Source organism: Eptesicus fuscus, chromosome 5 (genome assembly GCF_027574615.1).
Source record: "Eptesicus fuscus isolate TK198812 chromosome 5, DD_ASM_mEF_20220401, whole genome shotgun sequence".
Lineage (NCBI taxonomy): Eukaryota > Metazoa > Chordata > Mammalia > Chiroptera > Vespertilionidae > Eptesicus > Eptesicus fuscus.
The window spans coordinates 7,511,256-7,533,094 of record NC_072477.1 but is presented as its reverse complement, the minus strand read 5'-3'; the positions used below and the strand labels follow the sequence as shown (position 1 = coordinate 7,533,094).

Below are 21,839 nucleotides of genomic sequence, written 5' to 3'. Positions count from 1 at the left end.
TTGAGCTGTTCCCAGGTGGGGAGGCCCCTGCCAGCAGCACACAGGACTTCAACACACACACCCCGGCTCCACCGCGGCCCTGGAGCAGACTTCCTCCTTGGGGCCGCTGTCCTGTGAGTCCCTTTACAGGCAATCCTTCCACATCGCCTCTGGAACAAGGTGGTGTTTAAGAAACAGACAATAAAGAATTTAAAGGGGAAAAAAAAATAAAAAAGGACAGGCAGGTGACTAATTCAAGAGTATGGGCCCGATCACGGCCCCTCTACTCCGTGCTCACCGCTGGTCCACTGACAACCGTGTCTTAAACAGGCACAGGTTAGGAGAGCCTTGCCTCTCAAACCAAAAGGAGAAAAGGCCAAAAGTAAAACCCACCCACAGGCATAGCACCGGCCCTGCCTGCAGACCTGGAGGCCAGAGGCCCAGCAGCCCCCGCAGGGTGGCCCCGCCCCAAATCACAGCAGCAGCAACAATCCACAAGTCCCCAGTTCTCAGAGACTCCTACTGCCAAACATCCTCGAAGCCACCCCTCTAGCAACTGACGCCTTCACCTCGCTGGCTGGGACCCCTGAACCCCGCCAAGAGCAGGGCACCTTCTCCCTCCTCAATCTGCTGTGTGTGCCGCACTTTTACAGAAAATTAAAAACCTGAGTTTTTCGAGGAGATCAATGAACCATCCGGCCCAAGAGCCAGTGCCGCTCCGGGGGGGCTCCCACAAGCCTGTCACCATTTCATCCTCACAAGGTCACAGAGAACCTGCAAGGCCAGGCCAGACCTTGCTGTTCCCGTCAGGCCCAGGTGCCTCCAGCATTCCTGACCCCATAAGGGTGACTGGCCTGCCAGCCCAATGTCTAAGGGTGGCCACTTCTCACCCGCCATGGGTGGCTTGGTCAGGCGGCCCAGCACCTCCCATGTCCCCACAACCAAGTCAAACCTGTTTTCCCACGATCACACCACTGTCCCTCCAATCACATGTGCAACTTTTTTTTTAATCCTCACCCAAGCATTTTTTGTCCATTGATTTCTAGAGAGAGTGGAGGGGAGGGAGGAGAGGGAGAGAGGAGGAAAAGGGAAGGAGAAAGAGAGAGAGAGAAAAAGAGAGAGAGAGAGAGAGAGAGAGAGAGAGAGAGAGAGAGAGAGAGAGAGGGGAAGGGGGGTGAGAGAGAGAGAGAAACATGGACTGATAGCCTCATGCACGTGTGCCTACTGGGGCTGGGAAAACTGCAATGGAACCCTCCACCCTTCAATCTGGGGCCCACACTCTAACCAATGAGCCAAACCAGCCAGGGCTAAGGACAGACATAAAAACTTCTAGCACTACGGTTAGGAGAAGATTTTACTCTTGGCTTAAACAAACAACACAATTCCATTAGAACTCGAAATTACAATTCTGTCAAGTAAGAACCGTGCTGCTCTACAACTCGGAGGTACGAAGGGCAGCTACAGCCCCATCATAAACGAGGTGCTACTGGGATGACAAGCACATGAAAGGAGCTCACTGCGACTACTGTACGTGGACACGTCACTGCACCTCACGGACAAAAACCTGAGCCCACATTCCGTGTCCTGTGGCCACCTGTGCACACTCCAGCACTTGTGCACCGGGCATGCCAGTTTAAGCAACTGTAAAACAATCACGGGTCCAACTCTGCCTGTTTGTGTGCTCAAGTACAAGGACAAGTATAGAGAACCTACTGTGCATGCCCGGCCCAGGCCCAAGCTCTGTACATGCTCTTTAGTCCTTACAAAATAGCCTGCAAGGCTAGCTTTCACTTATTTATTAGATAATACATTCATAATTCATATAAAGCATACAGTAGGAGCCTCACTGACATCGGCCTGTCACTGCTAGCAGCTTCTCGCTTCTCTGTCCAGTGTCCTCATGCGTGGACAAGGATATGAACCTGTGTACCCTCGTTTTTCATGCCAGAGCACACCATGTAAGGTCTGCACCCCTGCCTTCTCATCCAGAGACTTCCACACATCTGTCTGCCTGGGCACAAAAACAGCTTTTTCATGCTGCAGAGTATGCAATTACATGAGTATACTATAGTTTAAGAGTCCCTGGTTGACAGGCATTTATCCTATATAACAAAAACCTAATATGCTAAGTGCCCAGTTGTCCATTCAACCAATCAAAGCATAATATGCTAATGATATGCTAAGGCCACTCAGCTGCTCACTATGACGTACACTGACCACCAGGGGGCAGACAGTCAACTGGTCGACCAGTCGCTATGATGTGCACTGACCACCAAGGGGCAGACGCTCCAACTGGTAGGTTAGCTTGCTGCTGGGGTCCAGCAGATCAGGACTGAGCGAGACTGGCCTGACACACCCTGGAGCCCTCCTGCGGTCCCTCCCCAGCTGACCAACCTCCAGCATTCCTCCCTGGTCCCAATCGTGCACAGGTAAGGTCCCTCGGCCTAGCCTGTGCCCTCTCACAATCCTGAACCCTGCAGGGGGATGTCGAAGAGCCGGTTTCGGCCTGATCCCGCAGGCCAGGCCGAGGGACCCCACTGGTGCACAAATTCATGCACCGGGCCTCTAGTGTAGCAATAATACCCTTGTACACAGGGCTGTTTTCACATATACTAGGTGTACCGGTTAATAATGCGGATTTTTTCAATAGATGGAGTTACACATATACAGTACATGCGATTTGATATATACGATATTTTGTTGTATTGACAAGCTTCAAAACTTCATATGTCAAATTTGCTGAAGGTGTTAATATCATAGATGTGTTTACGCTTAAAAATGTCGAATTTCGTGCCAAAAAAGAGCATTTGCGGGAAGTTTTAATTCATTATTTTGAAGAAAAGTGCTGCTGAAAGTTATCATATACTTCGGAAAGCTTATGGTGAACATGCTCCATCTCAAGATACTTGTGAATGCTGGTTTAAATGCTTTAAAAGTGATGATTTCTATGTGAAAGACAAAGAACGTCCAGGTCAACCGAAAAAGTTTGAAGACCAACAATTACAAGCATTATTGGATGAAATGTGTGTCAAACTCAAAAACAACTTGCAGAAAGACTAAACGTTGCTCAGCAAACAATTTCTGATCGTTTACAAGCAATGGAAAAGATTTTAAAGGAAGGAAAATGGGTGCCACATCAACTGATGGAAAACTGAAAAGTCATCAGTAAAATGTTGCTTCAACGGCACAAAAGAAAGGGTTTTTTTGCATCGAATTGTAACTGGTGATGAAAAGTGGATTTATTTTGAGAATCCCAAATGCACAAAATCATGGATTGATCCAGGTCAACCATCATTGACTGCAAGGCCAAATCGCTTCAGGAAGAAGACGATGCTCTGCGTTTGGTGGGATCAGAAAGGTATGGTGTATTATGAGCTTCTAAAACCAGGTGACACCATTAATACTGATCGCTACCGACAACAAATAATCAATTTGAACCACGCTCTGATCATAAAACCAGAATGGGCCAGAAGACACAGCAACGTAATTTTGCTTCATGATGACGCACCATCACACACTTCAAAACCAGTTAAAGACACGTTAAAAGATCTTGCCTGGGAAGTATTATCCCACCTTCAGATTACCACTTGTTCTGATCAATGGCACACGTACTTTCTGAGCAGCACTTAAAAACATACGAAGAAGTGAAAAATTGGGTCTCTGAATGGTCTGCCTCAAAACAAGCAAAGTTCTATTGGGACGGTATCCACAAATTACCTGAAAGATGGGGGAAATGTGTAGCTAGCGATGGACATTACTTTGAATAAAGCACTTCTGATGTTTCTCTTGAAATTATCGTGTTTTCTTTGATATCAAAATCTGCATTATTAACGGTTACACCTGGTATGAATATACCTGCGGGGTAAAGTCTCAGTGGAATAGCTGGGTCAAAAGGTATATGCATTTATAATTTTTATAGATATCGCCAAATTACCTCCCACAGAAGACAACAATTCCACTCCCATCAGCAGTGTAAGTAGCAGCATCCATTTCCCCATAGGAAGGTAGGTATCATTGCTGTATTCTCTGCACTGATTAAATAGACAGACACCCCTTCCAGAATGGAATTTATCTTCAAGTGGGAAAAGAAGATAGTGAAATATACAAGACCTGATGGTAGTGAGTGCTGTGCAGAATAAGCCATGGGGGCGGGGGGGGGGGGGGGGATGGCAATAAAGTGAGGGCAGGGAGGGACTGTAGTGATTTTAATCTCAAACTGAAGAGCCCATAAAAACCTTTTGGTGACAGTGAGGGTGACTGTGCATGGACAGTGAGGATGGCAGACAGCAGGCTGACAGGATACAGGGAACAGCGTCCTTGCACAGGGAATAGCACCTAAAAGGATGCCGAGGCGGGAGCAAGGCAGGCACTGGACATCCCAAAGAGAGAAGAGTACAGGGAGGGGGGGCGGGGGGGAGACTGAGAGAAAAAGGAAAGCACCGCACCTGTTCTGGCTGGAGCACCTGGGCAGGGGCAGTATATTCAGTCTAGAATCGTGAACTGGGACTCAGGACCATCAGGTCCCAGGCTAAGGGGCTCGGACTGTGACCTTGAAGGCCTGTGCTGCCCAAGCCCTTGAAATGTGACCGGTCTGAGTGAACTGTGCGTGAGTGTAAATACACAATGGATTCTTAAGACTAGAAATTATGGAAACTGGAGTATTCATATGTTTATACTGATTACACTATATGTTGAAATAACATTTTGGATATACTGGATAAAATAAAATCTTACTCTCACGTACTTTCTACTGATTTACTGTGCTATGGCCGTTAGAAAAGTTTAAACTGCCTAAGTGGCTGACGCCCTACTCTGCAGGCAGTGCTGCTGCAGACAGTGGGCACCAAGGTTCCCGAAAGGGAAATGCCAGATTAATGTGAAATGCGGCAGTTGCACAGAATAGAAGATGGGCTGGGTGGGGGAGGAACCAGTAAGGAGGCCATGACAATTGTCAGAGGACATTCAACTTGACCAGTGGCTAGGGGGCAGGCCTGGATTAGGCTGGGTAGAGTAGATGGTGGGGAATGAAGTGGGCATGTGACAAGTGATTGGTTCTGAGCCTGAGTGACGGGGAAGGCGGTGAGAGAAAAGGATGAAGAGGAGGGGGAGACTAAGCTGTGAGAAATCCAAGTGTTCTCATCCAGCAGGCAGCTAATGAAAACGAGTGGAAGGCAAGGAACAGTGAGAGCCAGATCTGTGACATCCGAAGAGCTCCAAGGAAGAAAAGGAGTGTGAAACTATAAAACCCTACTTACAAGGGAAAATATTAGGGAAGCAGAGGGAAAGCAGAGAAAGGACCCAGAAGGTCCATGAGGAGAGGGTGGGGCTGAGAGGCAGGAGCTCTGCTCTGGGCATGAAAATCTTCCTAGGTCAGGGGACAGGACTTGAGACTCAGAGAGGAAGTGGCTCTGGGCAGGCAGGGCAGGGCAGGGCAGGGCAGGGCAGAGCAGCAAGTCTGGAGATCAGGAAGAGATCAGGGAGGGATCAGAAGAGAGAAGCAGAGGGAGGACACTGTGGGAAGGAGCAGAGAGAGCAAGAGGAGGAATGCAGGGCAGGAGGGGCTGGAGGAACAGCAGGGGAGGCTGAGCAGTTAAGAAGGTCACTGTGAGGAAACGGGCATAGCCACTGGGCTTTCTAATAAAGAGAGTCAAATTCCAAAATGCTGCAAGACCTAGTTTTGTAATCACTTTCATAAAAAAAAAAAAATCAAAATCTGGATTTTTCAGAATCCCTTCCCTGGGTTCCCACACCCATACTTCTCCCAAGTCTTCACTAAAGGTCCCCCACACTCCCTATGTGGATGGCGACGAAACTGTCCCACTTCCTACATTAACCCAGTGAAAACCAAACACACACCCCAACTACCATTATGAATGGCATTAACAGATAAGATTTTTGAACTGTACTAAACTAGTAAAAAGGAAGCAAGAATAAACATCATTTTGTTGCCAGATTCAAGCTTTGCTGCTAAATGAAGCTTCCAAAGCACTTAATCTTTTATTTCACTACCATCAACATGATAAGCAGGAAAAAGTTATTTTGAGGGAGTGGGTGTGCACTTTAAAATGCAGATATTAATTTATAACAAAAATACTAAAACAAGCAATTCAAAAACCACAGCAACTGCTGGAAAAGCCATAATGCAGCCACAATAAGGGCGGCTGCAGGCGCGGCTCCCTCAGGAGGCACTAGGAAAGGCTACTTCAAAGCCAAGGAGAAGAGGGTCAGATGTCATTTTTATCAATGTTAAAACTCTGAGATCGTTATGTGTTCATTTCCTTCCTTTGATTAAAAAAAGCAACAACAAAAACAAAACTAAAGAATGCGCAGAACCGCTCTCTTGTGACAGTATTGGACAGAAGGTTGCAAGGCGAAGGCCGGGCCTGGCCCCCTTCCCCCTCCACGGGCACAGGCACAGGAGGAGCCTGCAGCTAGTGGAGTGAGCGAACTCACAGCCTTGGGCTGCTAACAGGGCCCAGGAGTCAGGGTCTCCTCCGTGCCCTTCAACTGGACTTGACCTAAAGAGCCTACTCAACGTGCCGGCCCTGTGACAAGGAGAAAATGAAGAACAGAGGGTCTTATTACATGTCAGCTGAGAAAGAAGCCAAGATGACAAGGTTTTTTTTAGATTTTACATATTATCCAACAATGAAAACATACTTGAAAACCCTTTGAAGTACTATTCTATGGCTACAATCCTGAAATAATTAGCATTTTTATAAAGATGAACGAGGCTAAGTTTATCATCATATAGAAACTGTCTCTATAATTCCTCCTCCCCAATACATCATAACCACTAGTAATGAAAAGTAAACCCCTTATCCCTCAGGGTGCTCCCCACAAGGTTGAATGCCATTATGAAGGGAGGCTCCATGTTCTGGGAGTTTATCAGAAATGTCAAAATACTCTCAAAAGAGGCTCATCAGACACTTTTAAGGGCACGACATATACAAGTGCTACAAACAGAAACCTAAAATCCACTCAGGGACCCAATGATCTGAGGCCAACACTCCCGAGGGAGGCCAGAAAGGACCAGGTACTTCCTTCCTCCAGACTGGCCCTGGTCCAGTGTAACCGGGACGGCCTGGGAGCAGCCAGCACTCGCCTCTGTGAATTGAACTGAACTGAGCAGGTCAGAGGCCAGACTGGGAGGTGAAGGCACTGGCATCTGGACAGTGTGACTCTTAGTCTTACAAAGAAATGAAGTTAACAGTGAGCACTGGGAGTGACAGGTGATAGTCTCCCTCTTCTTGGTACTTCTCTGGGTCCCAATGTTTCTAGAGGCATTTAAAAATTTTTTTAATTCATATGGGGAAAAAAACACATTTTAAGATCTACTTGATTGCCACACAGAACATTCCATCTACCTTTAATTTCAGGTGGATTTCTGGAATTTACAATTCCATGCCATCCGCCCCACCCAAGTGTGTGATGTATTTGCATGTACCAGGCACCTCCAGAAAGGAGGCAACATCAGAATACCCAGAATCACCACCACTGGGGCGTGCGTGCACCACGCGTGTGGAGCGGTGGCTGAGAAGTGCTCTGGAGAATGAGAGAGACCGACACCACAGCTGTGATAAGCAGCTCCATCCTCAGTCTCCTGTATGTGGATTCTCTGCCTGGCTGCCCTGCTCTGACCTTCTCATTCTGGAAATTGCTGTTTCTCCTTCAAAAATGCCAGTATCTCACCTCCCAAGAAGCTGTTCTTTCCAACCCCTGGGAAATGGAACGCTCTGAGTTTCCCCTCTATCTGGAATTTGAGTACCCACCAGGGCTCGCTCTCCAGGCCCTCTGCTAAATCTCATTTGCATCCCTCTTTCAGGCGGGCACTGTCCTTACCCTTTTCCAGCTGAGAGGAGCTGCAGTAACAGACCCACAGCAGCAAGCAGTCAGTGAAGGGCTGGTGTCTGAACCCGAGGCCTCGGCCTCAGGCTCCAGGTTCTGAGCCATTGGGCTGAGTCTGCAAATTCGCAGTAATAACCTGATTGTGTTAAAAGCTCCTTTGGAGACAGGATGATATGATGGCCAGAATCTCGGAGTACTATCAGGACTTGGTCTAGGCACTGTTGCTGCTCTTACTAAACTTTCTTCACAGACCTTTCTTCTAATCTCAAGGATGTGATTATTATGTATATGCTGACAATGCCCAAATCTTTACCTCTAGTTTTAAGCTTCAGATGGATGTATGCAACCACCTACTGGCCTCTCAGGTTTAGTAAGTACAGAATGGAACTGGACCTCTCCTTCCGTTCCCCAACACCCACTCCTTCCCTTTTATCCAGTGTGGTAAAGTGGGCTCCAGAAACCCACGATTTGTTCATCTCTCCTTCCGATTTGGTTTCCAAGAAGCAGCCAGGGTCATTTTCAAAATCGCCACCCGACTGCCTCGTGCTCCTGCTCCCTTCTATGGGACCCCACGGCTCAGGTGAAGATGCAGACCTGAGCCAGACCCCGAGGGGCAAGGCCCTCAGGTGGCACCACCCTCCCCAGGTATACCATTCTCTCTCAGTTGTCTGGGTCCCAAGTTATACCACCCTCTCTCAGTTGTCTGGGTCCCCACTCCCGGGCCTTCACCTGCTCTTGTTTCTGCAGGAGCTCTCTACCTCCAGTTCCTTACCTGACTGACCTCCTTTTCATGTGAGGCCCAGATGAAAGCACACCACTACCTCTGAGACATGTTCTCTGCCTCCCCATTTACAGTGGCCTCCATTTTCTCTTTCCCAGGCCCACTGTCTCCTTTTACATCACAAGTCACCATTTGCTGTGTGTGTGTGTGTGTGTGTGTGTGTGTGTGTGAGAGAGAGAGAGAGAGAGAGAGAGAGAGAGAGAGAGAGAGAGAGAGAGACCGAGACCTGCCAATGTAGGCCCAGTGCCAGCCACATAGTAGTAATCAAGGTCTGTCGAATGAATGAAAAAATGTCCACAACTCTAGTTCAAGCCCTCAGCTCTCACCTGGACAGTTACTAGAGCCTCCTCACTGGTCTTGCTACCTTCATTCTCTCTTTCTTCATTCCAATCCACCTTCCACAAGTGCTGACAAGAGCTCTAAAAAAACACATTTGATCCTGTCACTCCCTTGAGTAAAAGCCCAAAGCTTCCCCCACAGCCTCCAGTGTCATATCCAGATTGGTTAGCATGTCACAAAAGGGCTTTTTCAGTCTGCCTGCAGTTTATCTGACGGGCTCGGACTCCTGCCACCCTGAGGCCCACACGCTGGGACCTGGCCACACTGGGCTCGGCACTGTTCCTCCATACGCCAAGTTGTTTGCTCCAGCTCTGAAGGCCTTTCTCACCTCCTCTGCATCTGTCAAGACCCAGATATCAAATGTCACATCTGGAAGCCTCCTTGGCCCTCTTCCACCGAGCTAACTTTTGTTTTTATTTTATGATATTTGATACACACTGAAGAACAGAGTTTACACATATCACTGGTACTGTGTTCCTAACACTGGGATAACACATGGCGCAGTACACTGTCTGCCCATCTTACTAAACTGAGCGCTCCTGGGAGGACAAGGGCCCACCCATCCTGCAACCATATATGGTGGGGCTTACTGTCCATGACCATACGAGCTTGTGGAATTAAGTTCTAGTTCTAGCCCTATCACCAAGATAGACCTGACCTGGACAATTCACTTACCTTCCCTTTGACAAGTTCCTTATCTGAAACATTGGGACAACTGCCCATGCTCCTGGACAGAAGGACCATCTAAAACGCTCTAAACCCTCTGACTCTCATCCCCCTGCAAAGTGTGACGACTGCGCCAGCCCACACCTGGGCTCTCTGAGACACACACCTCTGACGACCCTTGCTCTTAGACAGCCCGACCAAAACCTGATGAAAATATCATCCGCACAGCCAGAGAACTTCCTCACTGTGAAGGACAATCAAGTTCAGCCTCGAGCTGAAGTGCCAAGTTGGCATTAACCACACATAGTCCATGCCTTTGAATAGTCATTTTTCAAACAAAATGTAAAAAGAGTATGAGGAGAAACGATGTAGGCCAGAAGGGAGTGGCAAGAAATATTCAAAGTGATGAATAGCAAGAACCTACAACCAAGATTACCCAGCAAAGCTATCATTTAGAATTGAAGGTCAGATAAAAAGCTTCACAGACAAGAAAAAGCTAAAGGAGTTCATCACCACCAAACCACTATTATATGAAACTAGAGGCCCAGTGCACAAAATTTGGGCACGGGGCGGGGGGGGAGGAGGGAAGGGGTCCCCTCAGCCCAGCCTGCACCTTCTCCAATCCGGGACCCCTTGGGGGATATCCGACTGCTGGGCCTAAACCGGCAGTCGGGCATCCCTCTCACAATCCTGAACCGCTGGCTCCTAAGCGCTCACCTACCTGCCTGCCTGGTCGCCTCTAACTGCCACCCCCGCCAGCCTGATCGTCCCTCACTGCCTCTGCGTGCCGGACTGATTGCCCATAACTGCCCCTCCTGCCGGCCTGGTTGCCCCTAACTGCCCTCCGCTGCCGGTCAGGTGTGTGTGTGTGTGTGTGTGTGTGTGTGTGTGTGTGTGTGCAGGCGGCAGCTGATCAATGATTTTTTTTCATCACTGATGTTTCTCTCTCTCCCTCTGGTTTCCTCTCTGAAATAATAAAAAAAAAAAAAGAACAAAGGGGACATCTGTAATACTTTCAACAATAAAGATAAATTTAGAAGAAAAAAAAAAGAGTATGAGGTAACTCATGCTTAGATCACTAAGAGCAAGAAGGTGCTTTCTAACCTGCAACTTCCAGGTGTCCAGAGTGAGGGGCAAGCCTGGCTGATGTCTGCGTGCTCTCAGGGCCCTGCGACTCCAGGGACCCACGGTCTCTGGCTCCACCCTCCCAGTGATGACACACAAACCCTTGTCCTCTAAGTGGCACTCCGTGCCATCCTCGGCCAGAGCAGCCTCCTGACCTTGTTTACCACAGCGCTTTACATGGTCCCAATCCCTTCCCCCTCAGTAACACGCTCCTACCTCCACGCAAACAAATCCTCACAATTTCTACTGACAGTGCAGAGAAGGATGGTTTTGTGTCTACTCTCCCCCACCAAAAAAGTTAAGTATCATCAACTAACTTAGAAATCACTTCCTCAGATGATATTAGTAAAATATCTAGGTAAATAGAATGATTTTCTGCTTAAGTTTTGTTCACGGAAAATGGACTTAAATACTTTTCCTCTAGTTTGTCAATCCAGATGGCAAGTTTTGTTTCCAGTCAACCCAGCTGAAACTAGAGAGATGACATGGTTCAAAAGAGTTCACCAAGTCCACTGGCAAAGCCACCCAGGAGCCACTTGTACCATAACGACTGCAAAAGAATCAGAATTTTAACTGCAATGTGTTAAGTTGAAAATTCTCACCCAAACAAAATTATTTCTTAAAAATCAGAATCTATAATGTGCTTCTGTTCCAAATTAATGGCGTTAAAATCATGCATCAGTGCCTGGCCAGTGTGGCTCAGTGGTTGAGCATTGACCCATGCACCAAAAGGTCACTGGTTCAATTCCCAGTCAGGTCAGGGCACATGCCCGGGTTGTGGGCAGCCAATCAATATTTCTCTCTCATCGATGTTTCTGTATTTCTATCCCTCTCCTTCCCTCTCTCTCTCAAATCACTAAAAATACATATTTTTTAAAATCATGTGTCAGTGGGAGACCACATGTCCTTCCTGAGAAGAGGGATCCCACTCAACCTGACCCTGTCAGATCAGCACTGAGGTCACACACAGAGAAGAACCCAGGACTTGTAAGTTGGCCAACCTATGCTATCTTTCCCACGGGCTAGGAGAGTCACAGGAAATACAGGAGGGAGAACATTGCAATTCTTGGGGCCAAAAAGCCACTCCAACAGTTTTCACAAACATAACCTATTTGGCAACTTCTACCTGCCAGATTTCACAGTCTTGATGTGTTCCTGAACAGACAGCTCAGATATCTCGACTTCTTCCAGAATGAAACTGAAGATACTAGAAACCCCAGTACATACTACAACACTGGCAAAAGCTCTGTCGTGTGATCCAATTTTAAGTGCCAGGATTTCTAACTGTGTCAAAGGTGACTTAACAGCAAATATTTTCAAGAGCAAGAGAACTGCTCCTTAGCCAAAGGCCTGTCACACATACATACAAAAGCTTTAAGTACCATGTAAGCTGCCTAGCTAAATGTCATCAAGTTCCTTGGTCTGCACGAAAATTCCTGGTGATGCGAACAAGGTCTGGAATTCTATTTTCTTATTTAAATTATAAAAATTAAGTCACAGTCTTACCCCTATCTCCATTTTAATGGAGTTTTAAAACACCTGCTATAGACACCTGAGCATGCTCCACAAAAACACACACACAAAACCGTTACCCCAGGGAAGAACAGGCAAAAGTCAACAATTCATTCACCACATTTAAACTTGGGTGAGACTAGGTAGGACTGAGAGAGAGAGAAATGGGCTTAGCTCAAAAGTGTAAAATAAGGCCCACTCCCCTTGGTAAGGACATACACATTCTTAAAGGGATTCTTAACAGCTAAGACAGGGTACTACTTACTTCCTCATTAAATAGTTTGCTAGTTTCTTTTTTGATTGGGTCTATAAGCTGGACTTGGCCTGCAGAAAAGCCCACTAGGAGAGAGACACTTTCTGCTGTGGCTGTTAGGTGGTTGAAGTCATGACAAGTAGGCTGTGTTCCTTTGTATATCCTTTTATCTATTGGTTTACTCAAGTCAGCAGCCTGGAGGAGAAAGAGAAAAATACATACGGTAAACAGCACATTGAGATGAGAAATCTAAGTTATACTATTTTATACTCCACTGTGATGTTCAATCTTAAAAACAAAGGTATTTAAAATACTTTTTCAGATTTTAGCATTTTATCAAAGCACTTTCACATACCTTAGCCAATTTGACATTGTTAGACTACCCATAAAATGCTTATAACTGTTACTTTCACAACTTATTCTTCTTCAAATATATTTAACTAAGACTCCTGGACTTCAGGAAAAATCCTTGAGATACTAAATTCAGTATTTGCAAAATGCATTCAAGCATTTTCTAACCACATGAAAGCTCAGCTTTGAGATGTATCTACAGCCCCTCCATGCTCATGGGTGAGTCACCTGCAGCCCCATATTCTCACAGAGCGGTCCCCAGACCAGCAGGGCAGTGGCAGCACCTGAACACTCAAAATGCCAGTTCTCAGCCCACCCAGATCTAATGATCAGACATTAGGGTGAGCCCAGAACTGCATTTAAAGGCTCTGGGTGATCCCGCCGCCGCTCCACTCCGGTTTGAGAACCACTGCTGTAAGCAGGCATTCCTTACTAGGTCCCATCCTTCCCCCACCTTCACTCTCAAGTACCTTTCACCCATGGAGCCCATACTCACTCAAGTGCAGTACATGCATCATCTTTCATCCTAATAATAACCCTTCTAAGTAGACAAGATTCCCCCACTTTACAAATGAGAAAACAAGTTTTGGGAAGTTAAATAACTCAGCCAAGGTCACCATACCTACCTAGTACGTGGCAGGACTGGATTTGGAACTCAGGTCTGTTGACCATAAAGGAGACAGGGAGAAAACACAGTCACACACCCTAAAGGTAAAGGCAAATGACTCTGACTTGGGCTAAACGTGACTTTCCAATGTGCCTCCCTCCTTTAAGGCAGGTTCTCTTCTTCGTGAGCAACGTCCTGTGCAACCCAATGCGCTGGGCTGTTCTGGCTGACACAGAGGAAACCCACCCCTCCCACTCTTGTTCGAAAAGCACAGGTGGAGACAACTACGCTGCTGACTGCGTCCTTTAATGCCACCGGGGCCTGTGCATTGCTCTGGGGCACACAGCTCTCTACCAAGCACCCCTGCCCTGTGCAGCTTCTGAAGATATTCTCTTTTCAAAGAGGCCTGTGCACTCTACCGAGCATTCTCGAGTTTGACTTTTCAGATAACAAATTAAATACTGAGAATCAGAGAGGACCTCAAAATCACAGGCATCTTTGAGCAAACTCAAAGCCTGAGCATTTGGAAGCCTAGCCCTGAGTGGTAAGAGTACTCTGCGAGCTCAGGTAGCTAGAGACAAAACTCAAATTCAAAATGTGAACAAATTAAATTCTTATATATGTCAGCATATATAACTATGAAAATTTGTAAATAAATGTTTGCTTAGGGAGCCTCTCCCCTAAAAGAATATATCTAACATTATACACTAAAATATAAAAATCAATTCAAAGGCAAGCCAAAAATTAGTAAACATACTAACAAATGAAATGAGCAAAAGAATGTACATGGCTCTCAGAAACAACAGAGAAAGTAAAAGCACCTATTTTTACAAGTATTGCAACTAGTTTAAACCTATGGATCCCTTATAATCACACTAGCTTCAGTTCTTTGGTTCACAGGGATTGGCAAAAGTAGGTTTACAGTTGTGAGTACACAAAATTTTAGCCTATTATTTATTAACTAGAGGCCCAGTCACAAAATTCGTGCATGGGGGGGTATCCCTCAGCCCAGCCTGCACCCTCTCCAATCTGGGATCCCTCTCACAATCTAGGACTGCTGGCTTCCAACTGCTCGCCTGCCTGCCTTCCTGATTGCCCCTAACTGCTTCTGCCTGCCAGCCTGATCACCCCCTAACCACTCCCCTGCCAGCCTGATTGCCCCCAACTTCCCTCCTCTGCTGGCCTAGTCACCCCTAACTGCCCTCCCCTGCAGGCTTGATTGCCCCCAACTGCCCTCCCTTGCAGGCCTGATCCCTCCCAACTGCCCTCCGCTGCTGGCCATTTTGTGTCCACATGGGGGCAGCCATCTTGTGTGTTGGAGTGACAGTCAATTTGCATATTACTCTTTTATTATATTATTAGATAGGATAGAGGCCTGGTGCACGGGTGGGGGCCAACTGGTTTGCCCTGAAGGGTGTCCCGGATCAGGGTGGAGGTTCCCTTGGAGTGTGGGGCGGCCTGGGCAAGGGGCCTGTGGTGGTTTTCAGGCTGGCCACGCCCCCCGGCAACCCAAGCGGAGGCCCTGGTATTTGGGATTTATTTATCTTCTATAATTGAAACTTTGTAGCCTTGAGCGGAGGCCAGGGCTGGCCAGGGAGCTTGGCTTCCTCCATCACCGGGGGCAACTCAAACCTCCTGCTCTCTCCAGCTCCATGGCCACCGCCATTTTTGGAGGGATTTATTTATTTTCTATAATTGAAACTTTGTAGCCTTCAGCAGAGGCCAGGGCCGGCCAGGAAGCTTGGCTTCCTCCATCGCTGTGGGCAACCCAAGCCTCCTGCTCGCTCCATGGCCGCAGCCATCTTGGTTGGGTTAATTTGCATACTTGCTCCTGATTGGCTGGCTGGCGTGGCTTGCGGGCGTAGCGGAGGTATGGTCAATTTGCATGTTTCTCTTTTATTAGTGTAGACTAGAGGCCTGGTGCACGAAATTCGTGCACTCACGGTGGCGGGGGGCAGGATCCCTCAGCCCGGTCTCGTGACTGCAGCTGCGCTTGCCAGCCATGAGCCTGACTTCTGGCTGAGCAGCACTCCCCCTGTGGGAGCGCACTGACCATCAGGGGGTAGCTCCTGTGTTGAGCGTCTGCCCCCTGGTGGTCAGTGTGCATCATAGCGACTGGTCGTTCCACCGTTTGGTCAATTTGCATATTAGGGTTTTATTATACAGGATTATGTATCATTTTCCATACAATGTAAACCTACTTTTGCCCACCCCATATTTATTCTACATCCCTATCCTTAATGTAACTCACTGAAAAGATGTCACTGTAATTAGATCATCTGTGAACAAACACCTCAAGTATTTTAAATGTCAACTGAAAGGCTTTTTTTACTCTTAAGTCATGTGAATATTCCAAAAACATCCTGTTTACTAATTTGCTTAACAAACTCTTCCTAGATCACTGCTTTTAAAATGAATCAGTCTATGCATAGTTTAACAGTTTGCAATCAAAATTAAATTCAGAAATTGCGAATAAGCTTTAGAAACTTTTACAGCAGTTTGACAGAGTAATTTTGTATCTGTTGAATCTAATAATAAAAAATTAGAGTGTGCATTCTGTGTATCTTTTTCAATTAGTTTCTTTTCTTAGTATCAATCCCTTTTTTATCTTATTTTTTATTTTTTATATTTTTATTTATTTCAGAGAAGAAGGGAGAGAGGAGAAAGATATAAACATCCATGATGACAGAGAATCATTGATCAGCTGCCTCCTGCATGCCACACACTGGGGATCGAGCCCACAACCCGGGCATATGCCCTGACCAGGAATCAAACCTTGACTTCCTGGTTCATAGGTTGATGCTTAACCATTGAGAAACACTGGCTGGGCAATCCCTTTTTCATTTTACAAAAATTTTTAATCTGTCCAAATAGACTGGAAATTTTAAAAATTGGTCCTTCAACACTGGTGAGAGAAGCAGTGTCCTAGGACAGCGGTCGCCAACCAGTGATCTGCGGACCACCAGTAGTCCGTGAGATCGGAAAGGTTGGCGACCTCTGGTTTAAGGAAACCTTTGGAGCAGCGATCGCCAACTGGTGGTCCGTGGACCACTGGTGGTCTGTGAGGTCCAAAAGGTTGGCGACCGCTGTCCTAGAAGACACAAAAGTAGACTCAGCCCTGACCGATTTGGCTCAGTGGTTGGAGCGTCGGCCACAAACTGAAGGGTCACAGGTTCAATTCAAGTCAAGAGCACGTACCTAGGTTGCAGGCTCAATCTCTGGTCCGGGTGGGGCACGTGTGGGAAGCAGCTGGTCACGTGTCTCTCTCACATTTATGTTTCTCTCTGTCTCTTCCCCACCCTTCCACTCTCTCTAAAAAGTAATGGGAAAAAAATATATTCTTGGGTGATATATTTAACAAACAAACAAACAAAGAAGTAGACCCAGACCAAAGGAGCCCTCAGGATACCTCTTCTGTGAGGTGACTCCTCCCCGCCCAAGTCCAATGGCACTCACTGACGTACTGCACAGCAGGAGTCTGGCCAGGCAGAATGCACCTGCAGCAGGAATTCCTGTGAAGCCCGAGTAACGGCTGGGTGTGTACCTAAAGAAATTATACTTCTAAGACTCCCACAGGCTCTACACTGGTGCCTGAGTTTTCTGGAGCCCAACCCCAGCACAATGGTCTCTGGCACCTCTGGTCCTAGGCTCTGTCTCTTTTTCCACTGATGTGTTGCTGTCCTATTTCCTCTTCCTCCTCCATTTTCGGGGCTGGAGATGTGCCCACCTGTACTTTGAACTCACATACCTTTTTTTTTTTAATATATTTTTATTGATCTCAGAGAGGAAGGCAGAGAGAGAGAGAGAGACAGACAGACAGACAGACAGACATCAATAATGAGAGAGAATAATGATCGGCTGCCTCCCGCACACACCCCACTGGGGATCGAGCCCGCAACCTGGGCATGTGCCCTTGACTGGAATCGAACCCGGGACCCTTCAGTCCGCAGGCTGATGCTCTAGCCACTGAGCCAAACCAGCCAGGGCTCACATACCTTTTTAGTAATAGTAATAGTAATAACTACCTGAGCCAGCCACTGCTCTTTCACACGGGGCCAGCAGCCCATGGTGACTTCCCAGGTGGAGGCAGTCCGGAAGGATAGAGCCCAGACTCTGGAACCAGGCAGGCCTGGCCTAAAGCCTTGTCTTCCCTCTTGGTAGCAAGGTGACCTAGTGCAAGGTGCTCTTTCCTCCCCCTGAGCCTCAGAGCACAACCTGCCTGCCCCTCCCCCCCCCGCCCCCCCCCCACCTCCCCGTCCCCCAGCATCCCTGCAGGGTGGTGATGAGGCCACCAGATAATCACTCAAATGATAACTACCATTATTAACTCATCCTGGTCACATCCTACTTAGGGTCAAATGGCTTCCTAATTCCCATCACATCAGAGTAAGATGCCATACCTAGCAGTCCTGCCCTCCTTCCTCTCTAACAGCAACACAACCTTCCATCTATGGGCCACTTTCTATGCACCAGGAACTCTGCACTCACCATATCATTTAATCTCACAGCATCCTTCCAACCGGCAGTGATACCACCCATATTTTATAGCTGAGGAACCTGAGGAGCAGTGCAGGGGTCTTGCTGCACCCTCCACCTGCCCCCCACACCACATGGCCTGAGTTTGGTGCAGGCAGGCAGCCCTCTCGGTTGGGACAGTCTCCTTCACCCCTGTTTCCACTAATCTTATCTATCTGGTTCAAGTCCCACCACCTCCAGCAAGCACTTTGCCAACCACCGTTCTTTGTGCTGGCTCCTTACCTCAATTCCCAAGTACTTAATTTGTTCCACAAAATTTAGTATGTGATCACTTATGTGGTTACAGTATTGTTATATGTCTATTATCATCAATTATACTATAATTACGATAAAAATTACAATACAAACTCCTGTAAGGAGCAGAACTTTATTAAACAGTTATCATTGTATCGTTCCACAAACTTAGCTTTTGTTTTTTCAGCTTTCTGGTGGATTCTGCACAGATGGGTTTCACACACTTTGGAATTTTTGTAATGCTTCTGCATCCTAATTATTGCCAACTATCAGAATTCGTAAGTATGGATTTTACCAAAACCAATTTATTAAAATGTTTTAACAATTTTAAGAATTAGATCACATTTGCTTATTTAGTCCCAGTAGAGTATCCATATCCAGTATGTTGTAAACGCTCAATATCTGTTAATGAATGAAACTGCAATTGTTTTTAATTTTTTCAACAGTAAGATTAAATTTTATCATTATACTCATTAGTTTCTGCATAAGGACTTAATAATTACAAATAATTTGTTAGTATCATATTCACAACTCACAGAAAATTTTTAAATGATGGTTTAAAACTCTTACTACAGAGCTATCAAAATCCTTGATCAATAAGTACAAACTTTAAAATGTCATGTTTCTCACCCTAGCCGGTTTGGCTCAGTGGATAGAATGTTGGCCTGCAGACTAAAGGGTCCCAGGTTCGATTCCAGACAAGGGCACGTACATCAGTTGCAGGCTCTATCCCTGGCCCTAGTCAGGGCCCGTTCAGGAGGCAATGTGATGTGTCTCTCGCACACACTGATGTTTCTATCTGTCCCCTCCATTCCACTTTCTCTAAAAATCAATGGAAAAATATCCTCCAGTAAGGATTAATTACAACAACAATAAAAAAAAGTCTTGCTTTTCTTTTCCTTGGAGGTTTATTATTTTTTTAATATGCTTTTATTGATTTCAGAGAGGAAGGGAGAGGGAAAAAGAGATAGCAACATCAATGATGAGAAAGAATCATTGATTAGCTGTCTCCTGCACACCCCTTCCCAGCAACCTGGGCATGTGCCCTGACTGGGTATCGAACTGCAACCTCCTGGTTCATAGGTCGACACTCAATCACTAAACCATATGGTCCAGCTCCTTGGACTTTTTTTTTTTTTTGGACTTTTATTCCTTAAAATCCCTGGAATTCATTTTATAACAGATATTGTTGCAATACAGAGTCAGCTTGGTTGGTTTAGCACCATACTACCGGGCATCTATCTTCCCAGCACCATAAAGGTCTGCAAAAGACACCCTCCTGTTCCAGCTCACCCCTTCAGCCCTTACCCCGCCTCGGCTGCCGGCCAGCTGCGGAGCCAACAGGAACACAGAGAGGGCCTGTGCTGAGCCCTCTGCGTGGGGACCTACCTGAGGACCCAGAAGCATCTGATGTGATATGGAAAGTATCTCAGAAAGACCTCTTTTGAAAAGTACACATCAGATTATGATTATGGGGGCAACGTAGGTAATAAAAACAGGCTTTATTTTCCCAAAATTTCACATTCTCCTTCCTCATCTGAGAATCACCTCAGAGAGAACCAGTCGCACAAAACTTGCCAGAAACAAGTCCTTTTACTGGCATATCTAACAGCTGCCAAATACTCAACCCAGACCAGAAGCTCACCCAGTCTACACGAGACACCTCTCTCTTTCCTCCTAAGCCCCGCTCCCAAGCATAAACGCCTGTTGCCTCAGTCGGGCCCCCTGTACGGCACCCCTACCAAATGATGGCTGCAGAGCCTCACCGGGCAGTCTTCCCCAGACCCCACCCAACCTAGGTCGGCCTCCTTGGCTGAGCCCCAGGCTCCTTCCACCCATTTCTGCCCACAACCAATTCAGCCAAACACCTCACTGCCCACACATTTTGTCAGGTTAATCTTCATGAAGCCTTAGGTCACTCTCCCACTCAAATCCTCCGGGGCCCTGCCACGCATGACATAACATCGGCCAGCTCCCCCGCTTGTTATCTACAGGCCTTCCTAAAGTGGGCCCCTCCACACGCTTCACCCCCAGGGGCTGCCTGTGCTCTGACACCTTCTGGCCTTTCCTCACATCCTCCTCTCACTTAGAGCACCTACCCCACCCTGACATCCACACGCTTCGGCTTAAGCAGCACCAGTGTCACTTCCCCCTGATCTCACCTCCGGAGGCATTCTTCACCTTCGGGAGTGCTGATCACTATGTGCCACATTCATTAGCCGCAGCATGCTAACTGTGTTCCATGTACTGTGAAAGTCCAGCTCCTTTTAAAACAATGACAAAGTCAGGAGCCTGCTGAGTCACTGACAGCCTGAATGGATAAGTCAAAAATAGCTGGAGCAACCCCACTGCATCGAAGCTCCAATGTGCCATCTGAAACCCAGGAGGCCGAGGTCGTGCTTTCCACTGTCACTCTGCCCTCATCCCAGGCGACCAGGACTGGGGCCTAGAGGAAACAAGGGATCACTCCCCAGGGCCATGAGGGCTCCCCTCCTCAGGAAGGAGGAGACCTGTGGAGTCCTACCTAAGACTCAGGATCCAAAAGCAGCCACATCACCAGGGCTGCTCCACAGCCTTTCTTGGGGAGACCGGGCTTCCTAGTGCCTGCGAGGGATGAGTCCACAATCTGGGCTGGACCATGCACATTTAACTGGTCATGGGTGGGGGGAGAGGGGCTGGGAAAACGCCAGCACCTTCCAAATCACAGACTGAATGAAATGAGGCTCTGACTACTCAGAGCTGAGATATCTGTTTACTCTGTGAACAAGGCTCAATGCACTATTTAAGAGAAGTTATCTTCAACATAGTGGAAAATAACCTGGCTCTCATAACAAAAATACCAACAGCGATTTTCAAATACCGAACTGCCCACACTTCACACTCAGGTCAAGAATTTAACACTCAGGTAGCAATCAGCTGTAAGGCATGGTACAGGCTCTGGTGTCCAACCCACCTGCCCTTTTAGAAGAAACAAAACCAGTCTAGCCCTGGCTGGTGTTTCTCAGTGGTTAGAGTATTAGATTGTGCACTGAAGGGTCTCAGGGTCAATTCCTGGTCAAGGGCACATACCTGGGTTGCAGGTAAGATCCCCAGCTCTGGTCAAAATGCGTGTGCGAGGCAACCAAGTGATGTGTCTCTCTCACACAGCTCTCTCTCTTTTATTTTTTTTTCTCTCTCTCTCGCCCTCCCTTCCTCCCTTTCTCCCTTCCACTCTATCTAAAATCAATGGAAAAATATCCTCGGGTGAGGTTAACAACAAAAAAAAACCCAGTCTAATCTGTGAGATACCCATATGCACAACCCATCCTTCTGCATCTTCAGTTCAACAGTTACATCGCAAAACCCTGCAAAACTGGCACAAATGATATTTAAAGAGTCCAACCTTTATTTTTTTTAAAAGGTTCTCAGATCAGGGGTGTTAAGAAGTCAGTTGAGTGTGGGATCCCTAATCCCAGTAGAGAACAATGTCAGTCAATTGTACAGTTTCCATGTTTGAAAGGGCAGGAACTTATGTCTTAACCTGGCACATAGGTCTCATTAAATATCTACTGTAGAAATGAAGCAATTCTGAAAATGGAGGGAAAGAAAAGTAAAGTGTTAGAATCCAG

General features: G+C 47.0%; 1 protein-coding gene across 7 annotated transcripts in view; it reads right to left on the bottom strand.

Moving 5' to 3' along the window:
- WDR20 (WD repeat domain 20) overlaps positions 1-21,839 on the bottom strand; it is a 51,358-nt gene that overhangs the window by 3,074 nt on the left and 26,445 nt on the right. For 3 of the 7 annotated variants that reach the window (XM_028130008.2, XM_028130017.2, XM_008154756.3), the window contains exons 2-3: positions 12,516-12,698; positions 8,935-9,027 (exon numbers count right to left, since the gene is read on the bottom strand). Coding sequence is in view for 6 of the 7 variants with exons in the window: in XM_028130017.2 (XP_027985818.1) it covers positions 8,935-9,027; positions 12,516-12,698 (276 nt within the window). In the remaining variant the exon portion in view is untranslated. Of the gene's footprint in view, positions 1-8,934; positions 9,028-12,515; positions 12,699-13,480; positions 13,516-21,638; positions 21,799-21,839 lie in introns of those variants that run through there. The other 4 variants (XM_028130021.2, XM_008154759.3, XM_028130024.2 and 1 more) reach the window with 3 other exon arrangements.